A 16,963-nucleotide genomic window follows, 5' to 3' on the forward strand; every position below is an offset into this window, starting at 1 on the left:
TGAGTTACATCCTGTATTATACTCCAGAGCTGCACTCACTATTCAGCTGGTGGTGGAGTCACTGTGTACATACATTACTTATCCTGCACTGATTCTGAGTTACATCCTGTATTATACTCCAGAGCTGCACTCACTATTCTGCTGGTGGAGTCACTGTGTACATACATTACTTATTCTGTACTGCTCCTGAGCTACATCCTGTATTATACTCCAGAGCTGCACTCACTATTCTGCTGGTGGAGTCACTGTGTACATACATTACTTATCCTGCACTGATCCTGAGTTACATCCTGTATTATACTCAAGAGCTGCACTCACTATTCTGCTGGTGGAGTCACTGTGTACATATATTACTTATCCTGTACTGATCCTGAGTTAGGGCCCATTTATACACAACGATTATCGCTCAAAATTCGTTCAAGCGATGTATTTTGAGCAATAATCGTTGCGTGTAAATGCTACCATCGTAGTTTAGCATAAAAACCATTGTTCGGCCGGCCAGCTGATAGAAGGGACCATACGCTCTGATTGTCTGCGGGAGTGCTGATAAAATTGTTTTCAGCTGCTGTCCTGTGGTAGAGCAATGCAGCTGTATGCAGATAACAGACCACCTGCTGTTATCTGTATACAGCGAAGGGAGCTTCATTTAATTTCAAATGAAGCCGATAAGTTAAGGCCCATTTACATGGAGCGAAGATCGCTCAAAGGACAGTTTGAGTGACGGCATAAACTATTAAGTAGCTACTCAGCTACTTAATAGCTATTTAGTGTGCAAATGAAGCCTTCGCTGAATGCAGTTAATAGCACGGGGGCTCTTATCTCCATTCAGCTCCTTTGTTCTCCCACGGGTAATAATGCTATCAGCACTACCTTCGGAAAACTCCTGATAAGGCCAAAAGACGATTTTTAGGTTGGCCTGAATTTAACGATCAGCTAGCAGTGCACGATGGATGCGCATTTAGATGCAACGATGATCACTCAAACGATCGCTTTTTAGCGATTTTTGAGCGTCCATCGCTCACTATAAATGGGCCTTTACTAATAGGCATTAGTACCCATTATAAGCTATGCAAAATGATCGCTCAAAACTGTCATTCAAACTGTCTTTTAAAGCAAAATTTGAGCGATCATCTTTGCATGTAAATGGGGCTTAACATCCTGGATTATACTCAAGAGCTGCACTCACTATTCTGCTGGTGGAGTCACTGTGTACATACATTACTTATCCTGTACTGATTCTGAGTTACATCTTGTATTGTACAAAACAGGATATAACTCAGGATCAGTACAGGATAAGTAATGTATGTACACAGTGACTAATAGTGAGTGCAGCTCTGGAGTATAATACAGGAGGTAACTCAGGATTAGTACAGGATAAGTAATGTATGTACACAGTGACTCCACCAGCAGAATAGTGAGTGCAGCTCTGCAGTATAATATAAGATGTAACTCAGGATCAGTACAAGATACGTAATGTATGCACACAGTGACTCCACCAGCAGAATAGTGAGTGCAGCTCTGGAGTATAATACAGGATGTAACTCAGGATCAGTACAGGATAAGTAATGTACGTGCACAGTGACTCCACCAGCAGAATAGTGAGTGCAGCTCTGCGGTATAATACAGGATGGAACTCAGGATCAGTACAGGATAAGTAATGTATGTACACAGTGACTCCACCAGCAGAATAGTGAGTGCAGCTCTGGAGTATAACAGAGGATGTAACTCAGGATCAGTACAGGATAAGTAATGTATGTACACAGTGACTCCACCAGCAGAATAGTGAGAGCAGCTCTTGAGTATAATACAGGATGTAATTTAGGATTACTACAGGATAAGTAATGTATGTACACAGTGACTCCACCAGCAGAATAGTGAGTGCAGCTCTGGAGTATAATACAGAATGTAACTCAGGATCAGTACCGGATAAGTATTGTATGTACACAGCGACTCCACCTGAAGAATAGTGATTGCAGCTCTGGAGTATAATAGAGCATGTAACTAAGGACCAGTACAAGATAGGTAATGCACGTATAGTGTGACTCCACCAGCAGAAAAGTGAGTGCAGCTCTGGAGGATCATATAGGATGTAACACCAGATCAGTGCAAGATTATTATATTCGTAAATATAATCCTTCTTTCCCTAGATATCTGCTGTTGGTGGAATGTCGAGCACACCTATATAGATAGGATGGTCGGACGATCCTGCTAAAATTGGTGGGTTTGTATGGCTGACTTCCATCTAATATGTACGGGCACCTTTAGATAAGATGGGCGATATGCTGGAAAGAACAGTTTAGGACAGAAAAACAAGTCCCCCTTGAGGAGGTCGTTGTAGTGGACAGGTGATCAGGTACATAGCAACCTGTTTGGACAGTAAACCAGGCTACATTGACGGGCTGGGGAGAAGCACAAACAATGCTTGTGGAGAAAATGGAGATGTTCTAATAGGGTTGTTGAGGAATTCCGTGATGGCAAGGGTGGCCGGGCATTCTGTCCATGTTTGTGGGCCAGGGACTTAGGAGGCATCTGCCGATAATGGCAACTAGTGGTAGATTGCTGCTTGAGGCCAACAGTGGAGCAGATCACATCTCAGACTTGGCGGGATCATCACTTTAGCATCTCACTGTCAAGCTAAAGTGGAGAAGTCTGGAGTTGTGCCATTTCCTTCTGTGAACTTGTGAAGGCTCTGGAGAAGGTAGATGTTGAGCAGAAAATGAGGACTTAGGAACACCACACGCCGACTACAATATCTGTTCCCGGTCTGACATGCCATTCTAACATAAGTAGTTCTTATACACTAATTATACACTGGGCACTAAAGAAGGGTCCATACTTCATGGTGGGTTATAATAGACAGCACCTACTACATAAAATAAATTGAAAGAACCACTTACCTGTTTTCATGCTCTCAAATATCATTTTCTTTTCCTGCAGCACCTGCTGAGGCCCACGGTCGTAGGTGCCCATCACTTTGCCGAGATCCACCAAGTCTTGTTCTCTTTGGGTCTCTAGCTGAATCTCCCTCTGCATCTGTGCCCCCGCCAGCTGACGTTCTTTGCCAGGAATGGCCATTGGCTCCACTGATATTGTCTTTCTGCGCACCTCAACCAACTCTGGCTGCCCAATAGGGGAGCTGATGCCCCTCTCTTGACGTAGAGTCATCTCTCTTTCCATTGCCAGGCGGATCTCACGCTCTATGGGGGTCTCGTTGGTCGGACTATGCCCATCTTCTACGATTTCCCTGTCCTTCATCTCAGGTGTCCAGTCAGAAGGTCCTTCCCGTGTAGCTGACCCTTGCTGTGCGTCTCCCTGCTCTCCTGTGACTGTTCCTACCTCACTGACAGTGCAAATAAGAGCCGGCCACTCCTTCTCCCGGCATGCTACTGGCTGGTCTTGGTCTACTGTCCCCTCCCTGGCAGGGAGTGTGTCCAGATCAGGTGTCACCTCCCTGTGTGCTTCCTCTCCTGAGGCTATAAACTGTCCACCTGCTTCCAAATGCCTGCTGATATCCTTCTGTACTTCCTCACCTGAGACGGTCACCTGGGCTCCTGCCGAGTCTTCCCTGTGTGCAGCTGCCTCCCCTACCTGCTTGTATATACCTGTTTCTTCTTCATGTACCTGTTCAGGTATCACCTGCTCTGCCCTTGCCTGCACCCCCGGCTCCCCTCGTGACACGTGTAGTGCTATGTCTGTGTTGTCATTAGATATCTGCCTGTCAGTATCCACCTGTGCAGCTGCACCTGCTCTGTGTAATGTCACCTGTTCAAGTGTCATTGTTTCCTTTCCCGATTCTTGCATGGTGGAATGTTCCCTCTCCATCATAACTACGGTGGTATCTGGAGCCTCGACACACACCTGAGCACTTGTGTCCTGTTCACCTGAGCAAGCCCCCTCACCTGCCGCTGCCTTCACGATATTGTGCACCAGCATGTTTACCCACGTTTCATCTACACTTGATACCTGTGCATCTAGATTTCCATGCACACCTGTGTCAATCATCTCTGCACTTCTGTGCTCCCCTGTTTCCACCTTCCCACCTAACTCATATCTTTTTTGGGCATCTGTGTCCTCACCTGACACTTGCTTACCTGTCTCCTCATCTGTTTCTCTGCACCCTGTCACTTGTGTTTCTGTCTTGTCTCTTGCCACCTTTGGACCTGCCCCATTATCTATTCCTTGCATCTCTATCTCACTAATTAGTACCTCTGGACATGCTCCCTCACCTATCACCTTTGGACCTGTCTTCTCACCTGTCACCTGCAGGCCTTGGTCTGTTCTTTCCTCCTCTGAAGGTCCATTGTCATCCAGTGACACCAATAATCCTACTGGTGCATCCTCCTTATTCTCTGCAACCTCTACCCGAGATGCAGCTTCACAGGTCACCTTCTCTTCCGTAGTCTTCTCTTCCTCCTCTTTTCCAGCTCTTTCTACCTCTTCTTGCTGTCCTATAACTACCCCATGCCCCTCATCGGCTGTTGTCCCCTCTACCTGTTCCTCACGTGGAGCTGTAACTGGATGTGTCACTGGCTCCCCCTCATGGCCAAAACTAAAAGCACTGCAGCTGGGTGGTTGGCTGAAATTTGAAGGGTTTAGTGACTCTCCACCGGGGGCAGCAGCGGCACTGGACTGGTTATCATCAGTGCTCTGTAGTTTCTGCTCTGATGCCATTGGATATTGTGCTGAAGTCCTGGGTTAAGGAAAGTTAAACATGATTATTATTAACCTTATGTCCCTTCCATGTAGAATGTCAATGGCTATAAACATGGTAGAGTGTCAGCTCCTCAGGACACCATTGTATCTAGCTCCGGTTACTGCTTTATTTGCATTAGGGCATTTCTCACACGGGTGTATTTGTACGCGCGAATGCACAGAAAATCGAGTCCGTTGTTTTCAATAGGTTCATTCTTCTTCACTGACATGATACGAGGTGTTTTTGAATGCATGAAAAACGCACGTAGGCAAGCGCGACATTGGGCGGAGGTTCTTGACCCAATATCGCGCTCGCGCGTATGGTGTATTCAGACGACCGTATATCGGCTCGGTTTTCACGCTGAGCCGATATACGGTGTCCTTATCTGCAAGGGGGGGGAGGATGGAAGAGCCAGGAGCAGGAACTGAGCTCCCGCCCCCCTCCGCCCCTTGCCACTATTTGCAATAGGAGGGGACGAGATGGGGCGGAGCTAAGTCCCGCCTCTTAGCTCCACCCCCGCCCCGCTCAGTTCCTGCTCCTGGCTCTTCCATCCTCCCCCCCCTGCAGACAAGGACACCGTATGGGCACCTGCACACGAGTGGAAATTCCGTGGCGGGATTTCCGCCGCTGGAAGCCTGCATAGGATTGCGTTAACAAAATCTCCCGCGGCAAACAAACCACGGCATGATCATTCACCCGCCGCTGGTCCGGTCTGCGCATGCGCCGGCATATCAAACAGCCGGGCGAGTACGCGCTGGTCCCTGCAGGCGCTCGGGTCAGGTCCCGCTGCGAGGATCCTCGCCGCCGGAACCGTCCCGCCCGTCTGCAGGCGGCCTATATCGGCTCGGCGTGAAAACCGAGCCGATATACGGTCGTTTGAATCCACCCTCAGGCAGCTGCTGCTCTATCCCCTATGCTTTACACTTCAGCTCTGCTTCCTCAAATTGGAAGCTGTGTCTAAGCAAGACTCAGAAGAAGCTCAGTCCAGCAAGGGCATTATAAAACACCCCTCTGTCTGTGACTAGTTATTGCTAGGAGATCTGATGAGTAATTTCAGCATTGCACAGTAGTGGTAGATACCATATCCGCTGGATACAGTTATAGGGTCCCGTTCACATGACGTAATTCTGATGCAGATTCTGCACCATTTTTTCATCCATCTGAATGCTACAGAAGTTCATGCCATATTTCATAGATCGTGGATTTGGACTTTGAAATAAAATTGACATGCCGATTCTTGATGCAGCATCTGCGCGGAATATGCGCCAGGTAGCCGCACGTGGGTTTGTCTTAGTCCGCATGTGGATCTGCATGCAAATCAGTGTCAGGACTCCAAATTCAGCCTCGGATTTCTGTTGTGGATTAAAGGGGTTGTCTCGCGAAAGCAAGTGGGGTTAAGCACTTCTGTATGGCCATATTAATGCACTTTGTAATATACATCGTGCATTAAATATGAGCCATACAGAAGTTATTCACTTACCTTCCCTGCGCTGGCGTCCCCGTCTCCATGGCTCCATCTAACTTCAGCGTCTAATCGCCCGATTAGACGCGCTTGCGCAGAAGGGTCTTCTGCCTTCGGCTCGGTCTGGCACGAGCGGCGTTCTGGCTCCGCCCCCTTCTACACGTCATCGCGTAGCTCTGCCCTGTCACGTGTGCCGATTCCAGCCAATCAGGAGGCTGGAATCGGCACACGTGACGGGGCGGAGCTACGCGATGACGCGTAGAAGGGGGCGGAGCCAGAACGCAGCTGCTGCCGGGCAGACCCGAAGGCAGAAGACCCTTCTGCGCAAGCGCGTCTAACCGGGCGATTAGACGCTGACGTTAGATGGAGCCATGGAGACGGGGACGCCAGCGCAGGGAAGTGAATAACTTCTGTATGGCTCATATTTAATGCACGATGTATATTACAAAGTGCATTAATATGGCCATACAGAAGTGCTTAACCCCACTTGCTGCCGCGAGACAACCCCTTTAAGTATCAGAGGCACATTAGAAAATTCCGATGTGCATCTGACATTTAAATTGTGTGAACGAGGCCAAAGGATGAACTTATGTCTATTTAACCCTTCCCTGACATTTGCCATACATCTATAGCAGATGTTGGGTGTCAGTGTATGGGGCAGGCTCAAAAGCCGAGCCCTCCACATACATGGTGGGTGTTAGCTGTCATTGACAGTTCACACCTGACCACAGCAGCTGGGATCGGAGAAAACTATGATCCCAGCTGTTAACCATTTAGATGCTGCTTCCAGGATTGCCAGCAGCATTTCAATAGTTAACAGAGGGCAATCCCTCTGTCCCCCAAATGGTCCTCTGCAATGCAGTTGCGGAATGTTAGGCAACCTTGTGAAGACTTCCACGCCTGCCATGAATTTCTCTCTATTAAGCGCTGCATGTGGTAAAGCTTAATAGGAAGACATTAAAGGGGTTGCCTGGGATTTCGGGCATTCTTTCTATTGATGACCTATCGTTAGGATAGGTCAACATTATATTATCGGCAAAGGTCCGCTGCTTGATATCCCCGTGGATTTGCTGATTCCTAGCACTGCTGTCAATATGGACAGCACAGGAAGCAGATTGCGCTGTCCATACTGCAATGGCCCAGGTTGGTAGGGTAGGCAAAGCTCCCATTGAATTCAGTAGGAGCTGCGCCTGTACTACCAACCCTAACTGTAATGCCAAGGAATTAGCTGATTGGCGGGAATCCTGAGTGGCAGACGCCCGACAATCATCTATTGATGACCTATCCAAAAACATAGATCAACAATAGAAAAAATGCTAGAAGTCCCAGACAACTCCTTAAGGGCTTATTTACATAAGCGTATATCGGCCAGTGTTTTCACAGCCGGCCGATATACGCTTCCATCTAAGCAGTCCCCCCTTCCCTCCCCCTCACCGGCTCTCTGCCTCTCTCCTCCACTCCGATGTTTGCAATGTGAGTGGGTGGGGTGCGGCAGGGGCAGAGCTAAGTGTCGCTCTGTCCCGCCCGCTGCCATTGTTGGCTATGGACAAGGGGAGGGGGCGGGAGCTTAAATGTACAACATGCTGAAGTATTGCAATATATTGTCTATGCAATCGCTAGTTCAAGTCCACTATGTAGACTAAAAAAAAAAGTTGAAATAATTATTAGTAAGTTAAAAAAAAATATGAAATTTTTAAATCCTTTTCCCGGCCATGGTATAAAAGAAAATTAAATAATTAGTATCACCACATCCATAAAAATTCAATAAATGAAAATATCACGTTATTTAGCCCCAACGGTGAATGCTGTCAGACAAAAATATGGCATAACAATGGTAGACTCCAGCGCCGAAAGTAAGATTAAAATGTCATGCTTTATTGGAAAACTAGTTTAAGAACTCACAGTCTGCAGACCATAAAAACACCAAGCTGCCCTGACTGTGGGTCCTTAATGATAACAGATCTTATGTGAACGTGAAAATGTAAGAAATCAAGAAAGAAATGCATAACGCCAGAATCGCACTTTTTGGAACAACACCCTCTCCAAGAAAAGATTGAATAAACAGCTACCAAAAAGCTATATGTACCCCAAAATGGTGCCAATAGAAACCCCACAAAAAATGAGTCTCTTGTGTGTTCACAAAGCATATCACATCACAAGTCTTACTAAAATCAGGGGTTGTCCAGCTGCAGACCATTGATGGCCTGTCTGCACTTGTACACTGACTTGATTTCTGCTGGAAGCAAACAGCTCCATTCCCTTTGCAGTGGCCAAGTTTGGTATTGCAGGCCTTTCACTTCAATGGGAATTTTGCCTGTAATTATTAAGCCTGGCCACTGCAGAAATCAGTTCAGTGCACGGGCGCTTCGGCCTGGCTACCAGCAGCTCAGTGGGGGTCCCAGGCGACAGACCCTCACTGATGTGCTATTGATGACCCAGCCTAAGAATCCTAAGGATAGTTCATCAAAACCGGATAACCTCCTTAAATGTAGACAACTATGATCTGGGTTTGGTGGGTGCCAGAAAGATACTTCCTGCCCAATTACTTGGCACCATCTAGTTTGCAACAGTTTTTTTTATGATAGCTGCTTCCTCTACGGACCCTGAATATAGAGTCATAACCTCTCCCTCTAGCTAGAGCCTTGGCAGACCAGCCATTCTTAAAGCTAGAATCATCTATTTATCTTCTCAGTTTCTGCATTTCTGTAGAGAAAACCCCTTCACATAGTCCCTGGACCCTCAGCTAAATACCTGCAGTCCCACATATATGCATACAAACAATTCCATTAAGGGCTTCTTCAGATAACCGTATTTATGCAGGCATTTCGGCCATAAAACGCGACCGTGCGAAGCATTGGATTTCAATAGGTTCATTCACACAAACGTTTTTTCCCCACAAAAAATAATCGCACGAGGAAAACTAGGACCTACACGACCGCTATTGTTCGCCTGTTTTATACAGCGCGTGAAAAGACGTGATACGCAACAAGCTACCATAGACTTCTATGGCAGCAGGAAAAAAGGGAGGGAGTTACCCTGCGTCCAACACGGGGAAAAGAAGACCGCTCGCCTTAATGAAGCATTGCCATTCCGAGCATTTTCTTCCCATCGTTGCATGCCATTGCTTCTGCGTGTTTCTTTAACATACATGCAGCAGCACCCCGTGTGATTGGCTTGAAATATGCCAATAAAGATCCAGACTCGTTTGGGTCAAGTCTTCATTCATTCGATTATATGTAGCGTATGAGCGAACGTGAAAATGCATACGGTCGTCTGAAGGAGGCCTAATTTTGAGACTCCACCAATGTACATGTATGTAGATGAAATAAAGGCGTTTACACACTTTTGGCCACATTTACGTACCATTTTAAGTTTTGCTCTGCAGCTCCACCTGCTGTCAAGTTCGATAAACTGACAAGTTCGTAACTGACATACGGGGCCATTGATCTATTGAAGTTTGCCTACATCTACCTGACTACATTTTATTAATTCTTTCTCCCCCAGAGAAGAATTTGAGAATACAAGTTTAAAACAATCTTTGACACTCTCAACGCAGGCATCAACATGTCAAAAGGCTTCATGCTAGAATGGAGCATATGAGAAATCTGGAGCAGAGATCACACACAGGCCTGGTGCCCCCCTAACACCAATTTACAGGCCATAGAACTTTCACATCCTTATCAGTGGTCTAATTAAGTATTTACTCCTCTACTCATCCTGTTCTCTTAGGGCTAATGCCCATGGCCGGATTTCTGCCACGTAAAACGCGGCGTTATACCGCAGCTATTAGGTTTTATTGAACTTAATGTTCACGCTACGGAATGAAAGAAACCGGGAATACATGCAGCCGGCTTCCATTGTAGTCAATGGAAGCCGACCATCACGTTATACTTCAACTGTAGCACAGCAGAAGTATCGCATCCCTGCCGGCCGCGTCATCCCACACTACCGGCACGTCACGCACTGTACTGCACATGTGCGCCGGCTTGCCAGGCGGGACGCGCACAGCGGATCCGGAGGGGTGAGTATGGGGTCTTTCAGGGGCAGTATGACGGAATCCACTGCGATATTCCGCTGGCGAAGTCTGTCACGGCTGTGGGCCCTATAAGTGCAAATTAATCACGCCATGTCTGTGCCTTTTATATGTATATATATATATATGTATAAATATAGGCATAGTTAAGGGCCCAGGGGCCCGAGTGTAAAAGTTCAGCTCTGGCCCGCCCCCCCACGGAACCTGTACGCACACCTAAACCGCACTGCATGTAGCTGCAAAATGAATTTACATACATGATCTGCCCCTTTGCATAATCTGTCCATACATGACTCATTTCAAGGACAACATGAAAATCTGTTTGTAGCCCCTTAGGGCTCTTTCACACGAGTGTATATTCGCATAACCAGACGATTTTCCGCAATCACAGCCAGAGATAATTAGCATTTTCTCATCCATTCACACGACCGTGATCAACATTTTTAGCGTAAAAATAAGTTGCACCCCGGAAAGCCCTCGCTCGGCATAAATCCTCGTATTGACTTCCAATGCCTACATAGAGGCACCTGTAAGCTTTTTGCAGCATTGGTCCATATCACTATATACCAGAGATGTATAACGTATACCAGCTGTGCATATATAATTATATACAGGAGATACCCAGGTTATTCCAGTGTGGACTATATCACAATATGCAGGAGATGTATAACTTATACCAGCTGTACATATATAATTATATATAGGAGATACCCAGGTTATACCAGTATGGTCCATATCACTATATACCAGAGATGTATAACTTATACCAGCTGTGCATATATAATTATACCCAGAAAATACCCAGGTTATACCAGCATGGTCCGTATCACTATATACAGGAGATGTATAACTTATACCAGCTTTACATATATAATTATATACAGGAGATACCCAAGTTATACCAGCATGGTCCATATCACTATATACAGGAGATGTATAACTTATACCAGCTGTACATATATAATTATATACAGGAGATACCCAGGTTATACCAGCATGGTCCATATCACTATATACAGGTGATGTATAACTTATAGCAGCTGTACATATATAATTATATAAAAGATGTATAACTTATACCAGCTAACTGTATATAATGATATACAGGAGGTACCCAAGTTATACCAGCATGGTCTATATCACTATATACAGGATGTATGACTTATACCAGCTGCACATATATAATTATATACAGGAAATACCCTGGTTATACCAGCATGCTTCATATCACTATATACAGGAGATGTATAACTTATAGCAGCTGTATATATATAATTATATACAGGAGATACCCAGGTATTACCAGCATGCTCCATATCACTATATACAGGAGATGTTTAACTTATAGCAGTTGTTCATATATAATTATATACAGGAGATACCCAGGTTATAGCTCATGCTCCATATCACTATATACAGGACATGTATAACCAGCGGTGATTGTTCTCATTAAGAGAAACCAATTAATCTTGTAGATATGATACCTTTTAGTGGCTAACAAAAATACATGATATTACAGCGAGCTTTCAAACCAATCAGGGTCCTTCCTCAGGCATGATGAAATAGATCTGAAGAAGCATACATATATATTAGAGATAAGCGAACCTAGTCGTTTCGAGTAATTACTTGATCGAGCACCGCGATTTTCGAGTACTTCCGTACTCAGGTGAAAAGATTCGGGGGGCGCCGGGGGGCGGGGGGAGGCGTGGCGGAGCGGGGGGTAGCAGCGGGGAACAGGGGGGAGCCCTCTCTCCCTCTCCCCCCCACTCCCCGCTGCAACCCCCCACTCACCCACGGCGCCCCCGAATCTTTTTGCCCGAGTACGGAAGTACACGAAAATCGTGGCGCTCGGGCGAAAAAGGAGCGTGGCCGAGTAGGTTCGCTCATCTCTAATATATATATATGCACACATACATATAAAAGGCACAGACATGGTGTGATTAATTTGCACTTAAAACAATACCAGAATAGGATGAATAGAGGAGTAAATAATTAGTCCACTGATAAAGGATGTGAAAGTTTTATGGTCTCTAAATTGGTGTTAGGGGGTCACCAGGCCAGCGTGTTATCTCTGCTCCAGATTTCTCATATTCTCCACTGATGCATGAAGCCACTTGCAATATTGATTCCTGTCTTGAGAGTGTCAACGTTTATATATGGTTATAAACTTGTACTCCCAGTACAATCACATTTTGCTCTACTGGCGACACGGTTTCTTTTTTCCAGCGGAATTACGCAGTGTATTACGCATCTCCCTGCAGATTGCACACGCATTTGCGCAAACCGCATTGACTTCTCTGGAGATCATTGGTGCGCAAATGTGCAGGAAAGTACAACATGCTGTATTTTTGTTTTTGGCGTGACCAAAATGCGCAAGAAAATACGATCATGTAAACAAACCTATTGAAATAAATGGGTTCTATTCTCTTACATGCATACATTCATCATGTCATATTGTCTGCTGAGTTGTTGTTCTGTATCTAAGCCTATTTTACTGTCTGCTGAGCCGGTGTATCTAAGCCTATCAGTGTGATACTGTCTGTGGTTCTACTGGGGGTGATGATGGCGCTCACCTCTTATCAGAGAGCCTGGATCTGCGGGAATTCACTGGTTCCTGTGAAACAAGATGACGAAGTTACTTACTTAAAGCATAATGAGAGATACGAGACACACACTGCTGGTAAGAGACAGTCACTGAGCGAGAGAGAGTGCGTATAAGGGCTTATTCACACGAACGAGATTATCTGGCGAGCTTTGTCCGATGTGATGCGCATAAATCACGCATGAATATGAAATCCATTATTTTGAATGGATTTTTTCACACAAGCGTTTCTTTCTCCTCGCAGCGCGTTCTTTCTTTGGACGTTCTCTCGGAATGTATCACCCATTGTTTTCAATGTCACCTTCAAAGACATTAGCGCTCACATGCCGCGCGATGTGCATGCAAGTGCAATGCGATTTTTCCTATTGAAGACAATGAGAAACGGTCGCCATCTTTTCAGGCGCAGCAATCTGAATTTTAAGTAAGAATGCATCGCCGCGTGACGAACATTGCACATTCACATGAGTGATATTGGCCCGAAGTTTGAATGTAGCCTTAACTACATTCACAAGTAGAGCGCTGCGAGCCTGCCCCAGCGCCACACTACCACATTGGTTATGGAACTACAAATCCCAGCCAAGGGCAGCGGACCTCTGAGCCGGCTCCTCACGTCTGCCTCTTTTATGGGGATAGGCCTTACTTTTCATACAATCCCATCTGCCATCTTTGCCCCCCGGCATAAGTTATAGTAAATCTGCCAGCTGTGGCCCTCCCCCGTCTGCCCACATTTTTGAAGATGGTGTAAAAGAAAAGAAATCACACATTTTTGCATAAAACGGGTGTCTGACAAGATTTGCACATTTTTTTTCTGTCAAAGAAAATGTCCAAATCACTTAATAAATCTCCTTCTAAAAGACTGCGGCCATCTGAAAAGTTGGGTGTCATTGGTGCCCCAGTGTATTCAGGGGCTCCTGGTCATTAGAGCCTGCTGGCACAATGGAGGCATCCCTTGTAGGAGATAATGAGGGTTGCAGACCCGGGTGCCATCTGAGGTGACAGCTCAGGCTGAAGGAAATCCCGTAACCTCAGGGGCAGTGAGGCTTATATAAACTAGCAGGACGGGTATTGGGGGTCATGTGCTGCACGGGCCACGACACGCTAATTATCACACACTATAATTATGACAACCACAAACACAACATGTTTACGCAAAATACGCGGCACGCTCTGCCCTCCCCGCCCTGCAGAGCTCTGTCATTTCCTGGCCTTTTTCATATACATGGATTGGCCTTACAACACTGCGCTCTCCTAGTCACGATGTGTGGGTGGCAGCATTATACACAGTCTGGGTTTCTGTCTGACCCAAGTGGTACTGCCCGTACATAGTGCCATGGTTGTCATCTGATGCCCTTTATACTCATCCAGCACTCTGTCTTTATGTCTCACACACCCAGCACCCCAGCCCTACACCCCATAGACGCAGCACCCCATCATTTTACCCCACACACCCATCACCCTGTCACTACACCCAAAACACCCAGCATCCCGTCACTACACCCCACACATACAACACCCCATCACTATACCCCAAACACCCAGCACCCCATCATTATACCCCACATACCCAGCAAGTCCATCACTATACCCCACACACCCAGCACTCTGTCACTACACCCCACACATACAGCACCCCATCACTATACCCAACACACCCAGCACCCCAGCCCTATATAATCATGGGTTACTACACCTTGTGCAGCCAGCACCCTGTTACTACATCCTGTGCAGCCAAGACCCTGTTACTACACCCTGTGCAGCCAGAACCTGTTACTACACCCTGTGCATCCGGCATACTGTTACTACACCCTATGCAGCGAGCACCCTGTTACTACACCCTGTGCAGCCATCACCCTGTTACTACACCTTGTGCAGCCAGCACCCTGTTACTACACCCAATACAGCCATCACCCTGTTACTACACCCTGTGCAGCCATCACTCTGTTACTACACCTTGTGCAGCCAGCACCCTGTTACTACACCCTGTGCAGCCATCACCCTGTTACTACACCTTGTGCAGCCAGCACCCTGTTACTACACCCTGTGCAGCCATCACCCTGTTACTACACCCAATACAGCCATCACCCTGTTACTACACCCTGTGCAGCCATCACCCTGTTACTACACCTTGTGCAGCCAGCACCCTGTTACTACACCCTGTGCAGCCAGCGCCCTGTTACTACACCCTGTGCAGCCATCACCCTGTTACTACACCCAATACAGCCATCACCCTGTTACTACACCCTGTGCAGCCAGCGCCCTGTTACTACACCCTGTGCAGCCAGCGCCCTGTTACTACACCCTGTGCAGCCAGCGCCCTGTTACTGCACCCACACGTTGTTACTGCACTCTACATATCCAACATCCTGTTTTTCTCCCCTGATACTCCTAGAACCCTGTCTCAGCTCCTTCAAACTCCTTATAAGTTCACTCCACACACCCAGCAGCCTGTTACTGCACCTCTCACACACCCAGCACCCAGTCATTATACTCTTCGCACACCCAGCACCCTGTTACTGTACCTCTCACACAACCAGTACCCAGTCATTATACCCCTCGCACACCAAGAACCATGTTTCTGCACTCCACACACCCAGTCTCAGTCATAATACCCCTCATACACCCAGCACCACATTACTGCACCCCTCATACACCCAGCACCCAGTCATAATACCCCTCACACACCCAGTACCCAGTCATAATACCCCTCATACACCCAGCATGTTACTGCACCCCTCATACACCCAGCACCCAGTCATTATACCCCTCGCACACCCAGCACCCTGTTACTACACTCCTCACACCCAGCACCCAGTCATTATGCCTCTTGCACACCCAGCACCCTGTTACTGCACCCCTCACACACACAGCCTCCACTCATTATACCCTTCGCACACCCAGCACCCTGTTACTGCACCCCTCACACACCCAGCACCCAGTCATTATACTCTTCATACACCCAGCACCCTGTTACTGCACCTCTTACACACCCAGCACCCAGTCATTATACCCCTCGCACACCCAGCACCCTGTTACTGCACCCCTCACACACCCAGCACCCAGTCATTATACCCCTCGCACACCCAGCACCCTGTTACTGCACCCCTTACACACCCTGCACCCAGTCATTATACCCCTTGAACACCCAGCACCCTGTTACTGCACTTCTTACACACCCAGCACCCAGTCATTATACCCTTCGCACACCCAGCACCCTGTTCCTGCACCCCTCGTACACCCAGCACCCTGTTACTGCTTTCAACAATCGCACTCTACACTTCTGCCCTCACACTCCCAGCACCTTATTAGTTCACCCCCCACAGCGAAGCCCCTATGATTGTGGAAATGTTTGTGAGCGCTCACCTGGCCGTCTCTCTCTGCAGTACCTGTCTCTCTCCGTCTTTCACCTTGAGTGTGTCCTGTGTTACTCAGTGGCACAATGAGCTGATTGTGTCATTTGGTGACTGGTTGTGACTGCCTGGCACTGAGGACACAGAAGGACACATATGAGGTAAGAGCTCTCCCAAATCACTTTCCTGTACTGCACATACCTGGACGTCACCTGTCTACAAAATTCATCAGTATATCACGGTAATGTAGATATACCGATGATACCCTTTATGTATTGGTCTGCAAGCACATACTGACACTTACCTGCAGGGTACAAACCTGTGCTAACACTTACCATTACTGCGGTGGGGAGGGGAACAGTAAACGGCATCATAGATGTTAGATTGTAGTTTTGTGCTACCATTTGTGGTTGGATCTGCTGATAAGATTAATGGACCCTGTTCTGTAACTAATGGTAATGGAGAAGATCCAATGAGAGTTGTCTCCAGGATCATTAGTGGTCCCAGCTACAGGACCCCCCATTTACCTCATTCTAAAGTCATACGTTTTTTCACAAACACACATTGCAAATTGCAGTGTTTTTTTATTGTAGAGAGTGATCCCTTTCTACCACTAGTAAAGCTGGAATCTCCCTCACCCGGGTAGACCACCTTGAACGTGCCCTCTTGGTACCAGGCATCGGGGTCTAATTATTATTGTGTTTTTGTAATTATGCCAGGATGATTCTGTCTACTGCAAAGAACTGATTTGAGTAATTAAGAGAATGGATAAGAGAGAGCGGGCTCAGGACCGTCAGTCTTCATATTGGCAGTCGCACGACTTTGT

The 16,963-nt window shown here is 46.9% G+C and overlaps 1 protein-coding gene across 1 annotated transcript in view; it reads right to left on the bottom strand.

Annotated features, from left to right (window-relative positions):
- MISP3 (MISP family member 3) overlaps positions 1-16,271 on the bottom strand; it is a 29,373-nt gene extending 13,102 nt beyond the window's left edge. The window contains exons 1-3 of the mRNA XM_066593722.1: positions 16,151-16,271; positions 12,762-12,802; positions 2,898-4,690 (exon numbers count right to left, since the gene is read on the bottom strand). Coding sequence (XP_066449819.1) covers positions 2,898-4,671 — 1,774 coding nt within the window. The 5' untranslated portion in view covers positions 4,672-4,690; positions 12,762-12,802; positions 16,151-16,271. The remainder of the gene's footprint in view (positions 1-2,897; positions 4,691-12,761; positions 12,803-16,150) is intronic.
- Between the last annotated feature and the right edge of the window lie 692 nt (positions 16,272-16,963).

Source organism: Eleutherodactylus coqui, chromosome 2 (assembly GCF_035609145.1).
Source record: "Eleutherodactylus coqui strain aEleCoq1 chromosome 2, aEleCoq1.hap1, whole genome shotgun sequence".
Taxonomy (NCBI): domain Eukaryota; kingdom Metazoa; phylum Chordata; class Amphibia; order Anura; family Eleutherodactylidae; genus Eleutherodactylus; species Eleutherodactylus coqui.